The sequence below is a fragment of the Sceloporus occidentalis genome, unplaced genomic scaffold (genome assembly GCF_023333645.1).
Source record: "Sceloporus occidentalis isolate IW3139 unplaced genomic scaffold, rSceOcc1.0.p SCAF_3, whole genome shotgun sequence".
NCBI classification, from domain to species: Eukaryota; Metazoa; Chordata; class Lepidosauria; order Squamata; family Phrynosomatidae; genus Sceloporus; species Sceloporus occidentalis.
Window position 1 is genome coordinate 8744134 of NW_028316983.1, and position 14041 is coordinate 8758174.

Below are 14041 nucleotides of genomic sequence, written 5' to 3' on the forward strand. Positions count from 1 at the left end.
TCCATGAATGCTTAACTCATAAATGTAGAGGAACAACTGTAGCCCACAGGCCACACTTTCCCTGCATCTGTTCTAAGAGTCCATCTACGCTGTAGAAATAACAGCGTTTGACACCACTTTAATTCCCATGACTCCATGCTACAGAATCTTGGGATTTGTAGTTGTATGAGGCACCAACACACTTTGGCAGAGAAGGCTAAAGGCTTTGCAAAACTACAGATCCTAGGATTCCATAGGATGGAGCTACCACACTTCAAGTGTTATCAAACTGTATTATTTCTGCAGTGTGGATGCACACTAAATGAAATGGGGTTGATGGAGCAGATAAACAAGGAACAGATGTGACTTTTGCATGCTTGAATGATTCTGAGATTCATTAAATAGTTTAAATCTGGTACCAAGGTGGCCATCATTTCGGTGCCAAGTGAAAACATGGCTATTCCGTAAAGCCTTCACATCCTAATTGGTTTTACACAAACTCTCACATGTCGCTGGTTTTTATTGCTTTGAACTATTTTAACCACTTTTAATCTGTCTTTTTAACCTTTTTTTTAGCCTTTAAAATTCATTGTATTTTTATACTGTTTAAATTTAGTCAGGTTGGTTTTATCATATACTGCCCTGAGATAGTTAGAGGGTGAGATTTATTTATTTATTTGATTTATATCCTGATTTTCTTCCAACTGGGAGTCAAAGCAACTCCAATTAAATTTCACATTCAGTTTCTAAAATATGGGGGTTTTCAAAATGGAATTTGTCATCTAACAACAATCATACAGTACCCAAGCACTCCAGATCCCATCACCCTGAGCAATGGATATTCTTCTCCCAGTCCTGTTTCACAGTGCTATGTCTTAATTGTACCTCGACCCTTTGTTGTCTGAGAAACTCTTCAGAGAAACATTAGACCTGTTCATCATCACATCTCATGTTCATAGCTTTAGAAACTGGTCATAGATAGCATGTAAAGGGATCTTGTAATGTTGGCTTGGAGTAAGGTATTATCCCTATCATATCCCCGGGTAGGACATATAGCTGGATTGAACCCTGAATCCAGAACAGGGTTGGACTGCATGCCCTTGAGCTCTCTTCCAACTCTATGATTCTATTATTGAAGTCACAACTGTTCTATTTAGCAATTAGAACAGCTTTTTCAAATATGACAAGCTAAACACTAAGGAGGGTGACTAAAATGGTGAAGCGTCTGGAAACCATGCCTTATGAGGAGAGACCTATTGAGCTGGGTATGTTTAGTCTGGAGAAGAGAAGGTTGAGAAGTGATATGATAGCCCTACATATTTGAAGCTGTAGAACAAGCTTGTTTTCTGCTGTTCCAGAGAATAGGACCTGGAGCAATGGATTCAAACTACAGGAAAAGAAATTCCACTTCAACATTAGGAGATGATAGTAAAAGCTGTTTGACGGTGGAACACACTCCCTCAGAGAGTGGTGGAGTCTCCTTCTTTGGAGCTATTTAAACAAAGGGTGGACAGCCATCAGTCAGGGATGCTTTAATTGGGAGTTCCAGCATGGCAGAATGGGGTTGGCTGGATGGCCCTTATGGTCTCTTCCAACTCTGTGATTCTATGATTCTGGCACATAGGTCAACACACATTATAAAACACATAATTTATAATATCCATTTAACTAATATTAAGTTGGACAGAATGATTAAATAAAATTATTATGCAGTGAGATTTTTCTACCTAACAGTAGTACAGTGTGCCCGTGCCATGCGCTGATGCACTATACATGGCTTCCTGCTTATGCGGAAGCCGAGTGACAATGTAAACAATGGTGCGTGCGCCTGTGGCGCATGCACTGCCACGTGCACGCACCCCATTGTTTCTTATGGGGCATGAGCATACGTGGATTTTCCCATATGCGGGGGGGGGGGGTACCTTTGAAATTAACTGAGCCAAAGAAGTTGTAGCATAAACTTTTTGAGATTTGGACCCCAATAAGATGGGCAGGATATCACAGGTCAGGTCCATGCTATCCTGCCCCTGACCAAGGTCAGTCCTTGGGACCAGTATAGCAACAAGCAAGTGTTTACACACCCACCTGTCACTGCAACATGGAGCCGTGCTACCCTGCACGCTTTACCTGCTTGTTCTTTAAAGAGCCTCATCACAATCCATAAGGGAGAAACAGGGCACCTGGCTACACCCACATGGCCATCCAGTGTGACAGGCCATGATGGGAGCCTTCAGAGAAGATGCAGCAGTAGTGGCAGATAAGGGGCACGCAGGGCCACATGGTATTACAGTTGTCACCACAAAGTTTTCAAAGAAACTCCATGGCAAGCAGATGGTTGTTTGCTCTATAGTAAGGTCCCTTTGGGCCAGGATCAGTTCTTGGCTGCCAGATCAGCATCAAGAGTGTCCGACCACAGCCCGGGGCGATTGGCTTGCATTGTCCGTAAAGGACAAGGTGAGGCCAGGGGAACACAGGCCATTTGGCCTGCGCATACAGGCCTTCCCATCTAGTTCTTCAGTTGGGTTGTAGACCAAATCTAGAAAAGCTTATGCTACAACATCTCTCACTCAGTTCGTCTCAAATGTTCTACAAGATCCCTTTACATACTTATATTCCAGACTCACAAAGCTCTGTCACTGGTTATAAACAATTCAGTTTAATGTAGCATGCCATGGGCACAAATTAGTTTGCTTCCAAAGACTATACGTAGCTGTTTTTTTAAAACCAGGTGGAAACTAAGAGAAACAATTAAATACAGCAGATATTGCTGCTTCCAAAGACATGACTCACCAAGCTCCTCTACTTTTGCCCTAAAATATCTGTGTAATAAAAGGAAAATGAAAAATCCTATGAACTGCAAAAAATTTAAAGGTCTTATGTACCAGAACTGATACAAAGAGCCACTTGTACTTCAGTGGGTTTTTAAAGATGATACAGCGTTTATAGGCTCTGTTTTTAGCTTTGTGTTGTATTATTTTTGTGTTGTAATCCATTTAATGTTTGTAAGCCATTTAAATGAACCCTTTTGGTAACTGAAAGATGGGATACAAATATTCTAATAAATAATTTTCTTAAAGTATAACTGGGGCATAATGACGGTACTGTTGATTTTCTGATTTTCCTTCTTAAGTTGTAATTTTTGGGGGAGGGGATCATATAGGATTCATTAGCTTTTCTGGAATACAAAAAAAAAAAAAAAAAGCTGGAGGGAGGGGAAGAAAAGCAAACTTTTGATAGATGCCAAAACTGCCAGCAGAAGGAATTATTTTTTTTTAATGATTGGATAGCTGAAACATACACAGGTTAAGCCTCCTTTATCCAAAATGCTTGGGACCAGATGTGTTTTGGATTTTGGATTTTTAAATTTTTTTGGATTTTGGAATTTTCATATAGGTACATATCTCAAAGATGGGACCCAAGTTTAAACACAAAATTCATTATGTTTCATATATACCTGAAGTCTAAAGGTAATTTTATACATTTTTTATAATTTTGTGCACGAAACACAGTTTGTGTACACTGAATGGTCAGAAAGGAAAGGTGTCACTATCTCAGCCACCTATGAAAAAAGGCTTGGTTTCTTGAATATTTTGGATTTCAGAATTGTGGATAAGGGAGACTCAGTCTGTATCATTGTATCAAGGTAGCCCATTCACATCAGTTGACTTTAATTGATATATAACTAAGTTGGCTTTAACATTTGATATATAACGAAGACTGTGGTCCACGATTTCATACCACTCCTGTATGAACAGGGATTTGGTCTTTTTAAAGAAGCGTGCTTTTAGTCCTTATGGTTGCAGACATCACCCACAACTTTACAGGGAACCATAATACAATATAGAAGTGCCAGCTCCCAGTGGCATCTAAGAAGAAATATATATATATATATATATATATATATATATATATATATATATATGCCACCATCAAGAGGGACCTGTGAGGAGGTAGAATCTGGATTATATAAGTGCAGTTGCATCTCTTGAACAAAAGCCAGGTTTGCTCATACATCTAGTTTCCCTCAAGCCTCACCACTCCTATCAAGCTACCCCTGCCACACTTTCCCTCAGCTCAACCCAAATCTCTCCTACCTGCTATGTCCCAATCCCCTCCTGTCAGCCATGTGAGCTAAAGAGAACTTCCATGTCCAAAGGCAGCAGGTACAGAGGCAAAAAATAGGAGGATGCTGTCAGATCCTTGGAAATTACTTTTTTGGACTACATTTCCCGGAATCACCAAGCCAGCATGCTTGACTATGCTAGCCATGGGTTTCTGATCCTGGCAGTCCAAAGGTTTACATTTTCAAGCTTTGAGGATGGTTTTGTTCTCTGCATAAGGATATGGCTCACTAGTGCCATAAGAAGGTTAATGATGCAGATGGAAACAAAATTCCATTCTCTCATCTCCACTTCTAGATTAAAGAGATAGGAGAACAGATACAGAGAATGTTTAAAATGGCTATCCAACCAGTAAATATCCAGTGTGGTGAACCAACCTGCCTCTTAGGACACTTCCTTCCTCTGGCCCATGATCTGTTGTCACACAATAGAGCAAGTACCTGTAGAGTATCCCAGCTTTATCCATAAAAAAGGCAAGGAGCATCCCCTGTACAACAGATTGCAGCCATACGCTACTTTCACTGGGACTTTCACTGGCCATTAAACTATAAAATTAAAACAATTTCAAATGTTTCCCTTTTTATTATTATTATTATTATTATTATTATTATTATTATTAACCTTTATTTATAAAGCGCTGTAAATTTAAGAAGACAAAAGGTAAAAGTCAGTAAAACAGTACGCTATTAATAAAAGCTCTTATAGTCAGTTACTAAAAGCCTGTTGGAATAGAAAACGTTTCATTTGTTGATGAAAAGAAAGCAAGGAAGGAAGGAGTCATCCTAGCCTTCCTAGAAAGGAAATTTCAATGCCTGGTAGCAGCCACAGAGTATGCCCTCTCCCATGTTCCCACCCAATGTTCCTTGGAACTAATTAATTCATTAGAGGTAATCATTTGCCACCTTTCAGTCCAATTCCCAGTGTGGTTTATGGAAAAAGCAAAAATAAAACAATTTAAAAATATAACAATAATAATAAAATATAAAAATCAACAAGGCAGCCGATCCCAAAAGCAACTTAAAAGTGGTCAGCAGACTTGTTTTTTAAAGAAAAGGGACAGAAAGCTTGGAAAAATGAATGACTCTGTTCCTGGAACCAAAAAGACAACTAAGCAGTGACAAGTGATTTTTTCTATGGAAAGCATTCCAAAATTGGGGCACCATCACTGAGAAGACCCTTTCTCTGATAGTCAACCACCTTATCTCAGAACGTCCTTGACAGAAGATCCTAACACATTCCCTCACATACCCTGGTCATATGTCATAAAAATAATTTCAGACCCATTTTCTTTTTGTCAGAGAGCGGCATGCCCTCCTATCCCACCCAGTTAAGAAGGTGGTTGAGTGTATTATGTGAAATATGTTGAGATTTATAAAAACACAATACTGTTGATCAGATGCCAGATTGCCTCACCTCAAGACCATGGGCTTCCAAGTCACTTAAAGAAGTGCACTGGACTTCTAGAAATCCCTGCAAGGTCTTTGGTAACTCCACACCCCACCCGCCAAGTTCTACAGAAGAAGACTTTTCTTCTCCTTTTTTATCTTTTTAAATTTTTTACATATGCATGAATCTTACTGATTTCTTTAAATTTTTTTTGCCACTCACGTTTTTTTCCCCATAATTATTTTTGTTCAGTTGCCCTACCCCAGGCTGTGATGGCAGCGGACACATCACGGGGAATTATGCTTCTCACCGCAGGTTAGTTGACATTACCTACCCTATTCTTTCAGGTTCTGACAGTCTCTTAAAAGATCTCTTTTTAAAAAAAAAAAAGTGGATGCTTTGGTTCTATTCCCTCTTCCCCCCTTTCTTTTACCTCCCCTCCTTTTTTTTTTTTTTTAGCTTACCCAAATATTCCATCTCTTCTTTTTCAGCCTTTCTGGTTGCCCTCTTGCTGACAAGAGCCTAAGAAATCTCATGGCTGCCCACTCTGCTGACCTCAAGTATGTTTGCGCTAAACTGGATCTCTCTTCCCCCTTTCTCTTTCTCTTTCCCTTTTGCTGCTGCTCTGGCTTTTTCCTCCTTTCCCTGCACTTTTCCTTTAGAAAAAAAAGAAGAAAAGCCACTCAGAAACCTGCCTGCGAGTTAGATTTATCTTGATGGGGCCAATAGATAACACTGTAGTGGGAGAGGATGCAACATGTTGAAGAACAGGGGAGATCAACTATGGAAAACTAGAGGGTTTCATTAACCTCTAGGACAGTGTTTCCCAAACTTTGGTTCTCCAGGTGTTTGGGACTTCAGCTCCCAAAAGCTCCAGCCAACTTGGCCAACAGTCACGAACTCTAGGAGCTGAAATCCAAAACACCTGGAGGACCAAAGTTTGAGAACCACTGTTAAAAACTGTTTCATTGTGAATTAAAAAATAATTGACTTTAATTTGCCTGTTCTGAAGGATGGTGGAATCTCCTTCCTTGGAGGTCTTTAAACAGAAGTTGGATGGTCAACCATGACTGCATGTTCCTGCATGGCAGGATTGAATAGCCTTTGTGGTCCTTTCCAAGTCTATGATTCTATGACATTTGCACATGTGCCCTGAAACGCAGGCAGATTTTTATTGGCTATTGTGAAAATATGCTATCCCCTTTTCCCCCCACTTCTTTCTTGATGACCTTCTAGAGATTGCAGCATCACCAATCATTTCCTTGGGTAATCAAGCAACACCATTTTTGTTAGGTTGAGAACATACATCCCGTGTGAAGATGGCATTGTTTCTATGCATTTTGGTTAGCAATAAACGAATGACAGTGTAACCCTTCGCTACATATACAAAGCTTCTGTCCCCCCAAACCAAGTTAATTTCAATGCTGTCTCCCTGAATGTAGTTAATTGCACTTGAGTTGTATGTTAACTTGAAGTCTTAATGGTAATTTAAGAGAGGGAGGGAATGAAGAAAGGAGAACTGATTCATTTTTCACTCAAGGGTCTAACTGGCTCCCATAAGCAGGCAAAACTGAACATTTCTCAGTCCAGTTTTCATATCCATGCTAACAGGTTGCTTTAACTTTTGTTCTCAGAAGATTTACATGATTATTTTGGACTTATTTTCCATCTGTTATGATGCTGAATTTGCCTTTTTGTTCACCCTGGACAGAATATTCAATTGGCTGTGGCGATCATCCAGCTTTTTCCCGAACATACTGTAGATCTGTTTCATGTTCCATTGTTCTATTAAAAACCATCTGTATACATATTTGTCAGGGTATACTAAACTGGAATCTGGGGAGGTTTGATGTTGATTGAAGGACTTACACCTCTATAACATTCAGTCCAGACAAACAAGGGGGAAATAGCATGGATGGAGAATGGATCTAAAACATGCTCATGTGAACCCACAGATGAGAATTAAGGGGAGAAATGATCAGGGGCACATAACAAAGAGGAGTATCAATGCTTGGACTGTTAAAAGGAGGATGAACACTTTCTCCAGAAAACAGAAGAGTTGCAGTAAACATTTATCAAACTTAATACTAATCATTGTGGTATTTTTCAAAGAAGTAGCCATGATGGGGCATGTTTACATGGGCCAAATGAAGTGATTTCTCCCTGTCCTAGCCACGACCTGTCTTCATGACTCAGGGCCAAAGCCCTGATTTAACTATAGACTTTCTTCACGTGAGGCCAGTTCCTCTTTGAATTTGGGCCATCCCTTCCTTAAACCACAGAAGTCTTACCTTTGGATCCAGATTTTCCAGGAAAAGATGGAGCACTCCAGAGCAACCCTGGGCTGCCATCTACTGCGCCACCCAGTGCCACTGATGCTAGCATGAGTCACTCCTCAGGTCACATCGAGGCACCCAGCCATATGATGGGTGCTAGGCACCTCATTTTCAACCTGAGAGAGTGACTCATGCCAGCAGCAATGGTGCCAGGGAGCACATCTGGATGCTTGTGTAGACAGCCACTTGGCATCACTTTGAAATTCAGAGAGAATGAGGAAAATTTGGGCCAGCTCTGGAGCCAGAATAGTCCAGGAAAAACCTGGAGTACTCTGGCCAGTGTAGACATGCCCTTAGTCTCTTGCAGCATAAAAAGAAAGGAGGAGGGGGAAAAGAAACAGAAATGTGGCAACACCTTTAAGACTAAGTGGTTTTTTTTATTTGTTCATGAGCATTCATGGATATAACACCACATTTTCAGATGCAGTACCACAGAAGAAGTGAGTTTATATCCATGAAATCTCATGCAAAAATAAAAACCAGTTAGTCTTAAAGATTTCTGTGGTTTGTTTTTTTTACTCCCCTTTCCTTCCTTCTTAATCCTAACTGTGTTTACTTGAAAGTAAGTACCATTCTATGGAAAGGCAATGACAAGCGTACTCTGATCAAATCTTGCTGAGAAAAACCTGTGATAGGATTACCATAATTCGGAAATGACTTGAAGGCACACTACAACAAACAATCATTCTATGGGACATAGTTTCAAGCAATTCTGTTTGGAAATGCAGACTTCAGTATATACTTCTCTTCACAGGAAAAATAATGGATAATTCTAATTTATTGATTGATTGGATCTGGAAGTTAGAGAAAAGAGGTCCCTGCTTCTGAATAAACCCCCAAAAGATCCATTACACTTGCTCACTTCTTGATACATGGACACAAGCTGTGGCTTCAAAATCATGTTCAACATTTCCTTTGAACATTTCATTGAACACTACTACTGTGAATATGCAGTTAGAGCTTGGAAATGTTACCTTTGATTTCTAGTGCCCAGAATCCTCTAGCCAGCATGATACTGGGAGCTGCCCTCCACAAATAACATTTCCATGCTCTGACCTTGGTCATGCCATGCTGTCCACAATATCTGATAGCCTGGATCAGTCCAATGCTGTTTTTTCCATTTTATGATAGCAAAATGCCACAAGTTATCTATTTCTCTCACTTCCCCAGAAAGGTAAGTTCTTTCCAGCCTAATAATTTCTTTTTCCCTCAAAGATGTCTGATGAGCTATTTTTGACAAGTGAGAAGAGAGTAAAGCAGATGACAACATTAAAATAGAGTTCATTCAGAAAAACTCTCCTTGTGACTCCACAATATTTTTTCATTGCAGCAATAAGTGATGCCTTATATGTGTGAACATGTGGTCAGATCAATCAGAGGCAGAACTTATGTATCACCTTTACTTAATGCTTTTCAATGGTGTCAGTTCATTCATTCAGCTACCAAGTCACAGCACTGAGTAAATTTACAGGGCTAGTTAAATCAAGCTTAATAATAATAATAATAATAATAATAATAATAATAATATGTGCTTGCCTTCTGTTTCTTCACTTGTGCATAAGACAAAGTGGTCCTAACTCAGATGATTGCTCCCTACCCCCAAAACTATAAAGTGTTTTAATGAGGTGTTCATCTAGAAAAGCTGTGAATGATTGTTGTAGGAGTTTCTCTTATAGGAGTTGCTGTTGATGGAGCAGAGCATGGGTTTATGTGTAACAAATTTATTATTTGTTGCTCTGTTATTACTATTATTGTTGGCCAAAATCCTGTATGATTCTTAAATTTGTGTAAGCACTGTAAATATGGTGCTCCACACTGAATCCTGGTGCAGCCCTTCCATCCCTACTTACTAGGTAACAGAAGCCACAATCAATGGGGTCTGTCTACCATCACTTGAGAAGGAGCTGGCTGTCATTCCCATCCACCACTCCTGTGAATAATGACAAGCAGAATTGGGGTTCCTGTCATAATTCCCCCTTTTGCCAGAGATGGCTTGTGTGAGGTGTAGATGGGAACAGTAGCAAACTAGAACAACAGGGTAATGACTGCCACTGATCAAACAGCTGCTTTCCAGTTAATAGAAATGGACAGACTTTCATGGTCCCTGTATAGCACCTAAACTTCTACAAAGGGACCATAAATACCTAACAGTCACAAGTGCTTAACTCCAAGTTATGCATTCATAACTGTGATGATTATGATGATGATCATTTACTATATATTATATTGTTGTGCTATGGTTTCCAACTTATAGCGACCCTAAGGTATACCTATCACAGGCTTTTCTGGGGCTGAGAGTGTGTGATTCACCCAAGGTCACCCAATGGGTTTCCATGCCTGAGTGGGAAATCGAACTCTATCCTCCTGGGCCATAGTCCAATGCACAAACCACTGCACCACACTGGCTCTCACTATATATTATACATTACATTTCATGTATAATTTAATGTTTATTACTGTAGAATGGGAAAGGTGAGGAAAATGAAGGAATTAAGCAGAAACTTGAGACTTCCTGATTTATTTTAGCATGAGCTTACATGGATATCAGTCCACTTCTTAAGATACGCTTCACTTATTCTCAAAGATCAGACTCAGGGCCTTATCACACCAGGGGGGGAGGGTGCAGCTCAGGTCCGATGCAACTGCGCATCCAATTATGCAAATTCATGCTAAAATGTGATGTATTATCTCACGTGATTGCTTTCTATGGGAGGTTCTTACGAGGCATTTCCGCATTCAATCTGCACTGACTCCTCATTTTGGTGAATTCTGAAACAAACGAATTCACCAAAATTTGCTTCTAAACTCACTTCGATTTCACTTCAAATTGGTCTGGTGTGGAAGATCACTCTGATGTCGCCCCTCTTGGCCCCCTGCGTCCTGCTCCTTCATCCCCCTCCTTCTCCTTCACCCCATCTCGCCCCCTCCTTCACCCTGCCACCTATCCCATCATCCCCTGCCTGCTCCTACACCCCGATCTGCTCCCCTACTTCACCCTGCCACCTATTCCATCATCTCCTGCCTGCTTCTGCACCCCGATCTGCCCCCCTCCTCACTGAGCATGTGCAAGGGTGCCGATTCAAATAGTTGAATCTGCACTGGTGTGGTAATACACTTTGCACTCACTCTGCTTCCCCCTCAATTCAGAAAGGCAACCAGGTAGGATAAAATATTGCATTTTAATGTGAATTCGAATTGTTGAATGCGCAGTCACGTCGGTACTGAGTTGCACTGCCCCCTGTGTGATAAAGGCCTCGGTTTCTTCCTTTTCCTTCCCTTTTCCTTTTTAAGTTGAAGCTAACACATAGTTTTGTAATTATTTTCTCCTCAAAGCATGCAATGAGTTATTTTAGCAATTTTCTTCCTGCTGCAAGAAAGCCACACAGTTTTCAAAGCCAATTCACAATTCAGGACTTGTGTGCAAAATATGAACATGTTTGTTTTGTGCAGAAAACAGTATTTTCTACAAAGGAAACAGCCTTTCCTGTTAATTCAGCACTGCAATATTATTTTCTACACAGAAAAGACTGTTTCATGTGCAGAAAAATTATTTTCTGAGCAAAATAACAACAAAGAAATTTTACTCAGAATAAGTCTCAGCCCAGGAAGATTCTAATCACTCCAGGATCCTTCTTGCCAGGGTTTCTCAACACTCAAAAAAAGTGTTCTTCAACTATTTTTTCAAATATTTTTGGATATTTTTTCTGTCCCTATTAAGATTATTCCTTTGAACCTACTAATACAATGGACCCTTCGTATCACCGGGCTAGTGTGCCCACAGATTGCCTTGGCCCATATTATTTAATGGAGATGTGTGCACACAGATGTGCTAACACCTCCATGTGCACATCACCATCACTGAATAATATGGATCACAACTGTCTGTATTTTTTGCCATCCATGGGGAGGGGCAGAATTGAACCACCATGGATGGAACAGGTCCACTATATTAATTGCTGCTGTTGCTTGTGATCACATTATTATTAACTTCCAGTCTCTAGTTATTCTTGTCTACAAGGCAGTCAACGAGATTCTACAACAGTGTTGAAGCGTAGAACAAACGGATAGTTTAAAAACCCAAGAACGGCAAGAACCTAACCCTGTCCTCAATCTAATATAGTATTAAACATGTTCCTGTTTCCCTAAATGCAGCTTGCCAAATGTGTGCCCTCCCGGATGGTGCCGAGTATGCCAGCTGTATAATACACCTCATCTAGGCTGCAAAAACAAGTTTTTGAAACATTTGACAATAATGTTGCCCGATTTCAAAACAGTAATAAAGGACTGTCAAAAAAATCATAGCATACAAGATTGACCACCAGGAAATAGTTACTAATAAGTCTGTGTTTTACCTAAATGTCTAAAGTTTCAGTTAACTTAGCAATATTTTTATCTGCAAAATTAACATAATGCCCACATTTATAAATTATATAATGCACACATATCTGTCATTATGAAGGGCCCATACCCCAAGAATATGGTGTGGCATCTTGTTCAGTCTATGGAAAAGGTCAAACTTTCCAAACCTCAAATAGGGGACAGCACTTATAATATGGGACATCTGCCATTCCTATAAGGAACAATCTTCCTGGCCCTCAAATAAGGGACATTCCTTATGATAAAGGACACCTGACAACCCTACGTGGCACAAATGCAATAATGGTCTTGATGTATGAGCCTCAGTGGTGTGAGCCTGGCAAGCCCCAAGCAATCAGATCTGTCACTGTAAAGAGATCAGAGGTTGCGCTATCTAAGATAGCTGATCATGCAAAACATAGTCACTGTATTTATGGCGGCTCGACCTTTGGCATCTAACCACAAATCATAAGCAATACATCAGTAGTTCTATAGAAAGCATTATTATCAATGGAAAAGGTGACAATCTAACCTCTTTGGTGAGAGATTTCACCCTTGACATCAGCAACAATATTTATGGAAGAAAAGCAAAACGCACAAATATGCAAGACTAATATCTCTGAGGAAACAAGAAATCCTAAATATTACTGGAAATTTATATTAAAGCAACAAGGGAAAATGCAGCCAAATAGTTTACCAATGAAACAGTTCGCAAATTTTGCTTCTCAAAACCAGATCCTAAGGAACAGAAGATCATCAGTACCTGTCATTTCTGGAGAGGAAGGCAGATGATTGAAGCATTGTCACTAATGTCAGGTTCTGCTGGTGGTTTTCTTTGAGAAGTGTCTTGTTATCCAAGGCCCATATTTTATACAGCTGAATAAGGCTGTTTACTTATATTCAAGTCTGAAACAGTGAGTGTGTGGAAATTGTTCGTTCCAGTCATTTTTTGTTCTCATTTTCATCACATTTCCCATCTCCATTCTGTGGTGATGGGAATAGGAATGTATGTTTCTTGTTTTTCCTCTGTGGTACTGGTTTATTAGCTGGTTATTCAGGATGGTGTCCAAAAATCCATATGAAGTCTGAAACATCTTCAGTGACAAATTATTGATGTTACTTGATGGAAAAAAATGGGTTGCCAAACATCTATAGTGTAATAATTGCCTGTTAAGTCACAGAATGATTTATATTTACTTGGCTGTGGAACTGGAAGGCAAACCATGGCGTAGCCATTTTGACGTCATAATATTCATCGCTAAAAGAAAATGATCTGAATGTTGAAAACCAATTTCCAACTGCAATCCTTATTATTTTTCTTTCTTTTGTCATCACTCAGGTGCCCAACTCCCGGCTGTGATGGCTCCGGTCACATAACAGGAAATTATGCATCACACAGGAGGTAAGTTGGATGTGTGTATGGAGAAATTAATGAAAACTGGGAGCTCCTTCATATTGGCCAAATATGCTGATGGTGTTTTATGTGGTGCTCATGTGAGAGAATGCGGAAAGGCAGGGGATGGCATCTTGGGCTGGATTTCCCATCCCTTGTTGCAAGCAACAACTGAGGAGTGCAAAAAATGTAAATTTTCAGGGTTTTAGGATAACCAGGCGATTGTGAGGCCAAGGCAGAGTGAACGCAGGTCAAAGAGCAGAGAGAAGGGAAAATGGCTTGAAAAACTGCAACAAGCTGTATGAATATTTAAAAAAATTATTTCCCTTCACTTCCAAAATTTTCTTCCCTCGCTTGCAGCCTGAGAATGGTCACATATTTCTTAAAGTGTTATGATCCTTTCCATATGCAGACATGTCTAACATGTTTCCATGATGTTGCCTCAGTTTCTGAGTTTGCCTTAGAACTGC

General features: G+C 40.0%; 1 protein-coding gene across 8 annotated transcripts in view; it reads left to right on the top strand.

The window, feature by feature from the left end:
- MYT1 (myelin transcription factor 1) overlaps window positions 1-14041 on the top strand; it is a 177416-nt gene that overhangs the window by 127237 nt on the left and 36138 nt on the right. For 5 of the 8 annotated variants that reach the window (XM_089513592.1, XM_089513591.1, XM_089513596.1 and 2 more), the window contains exons 15-17: window positions 5739-5801; window positions 5978-6046; window positions 13518-13580. In XM_089513592.1, the coding sequence (XP_089369718.1) occupies window positions 5739-5801; window positions 5978-6046; window positions 13518-13580 (195 nt within the window). The remainder of the gene's footprint in view (window positions 1-5738; window positions 5802-5977; window positions 6047-13517; window positions 13581-14041) is intronic. The other 3 variants (XM_089513595.1, XM_089513593.1, XM_089513597.1) reach the window with 3 other exon arrangements.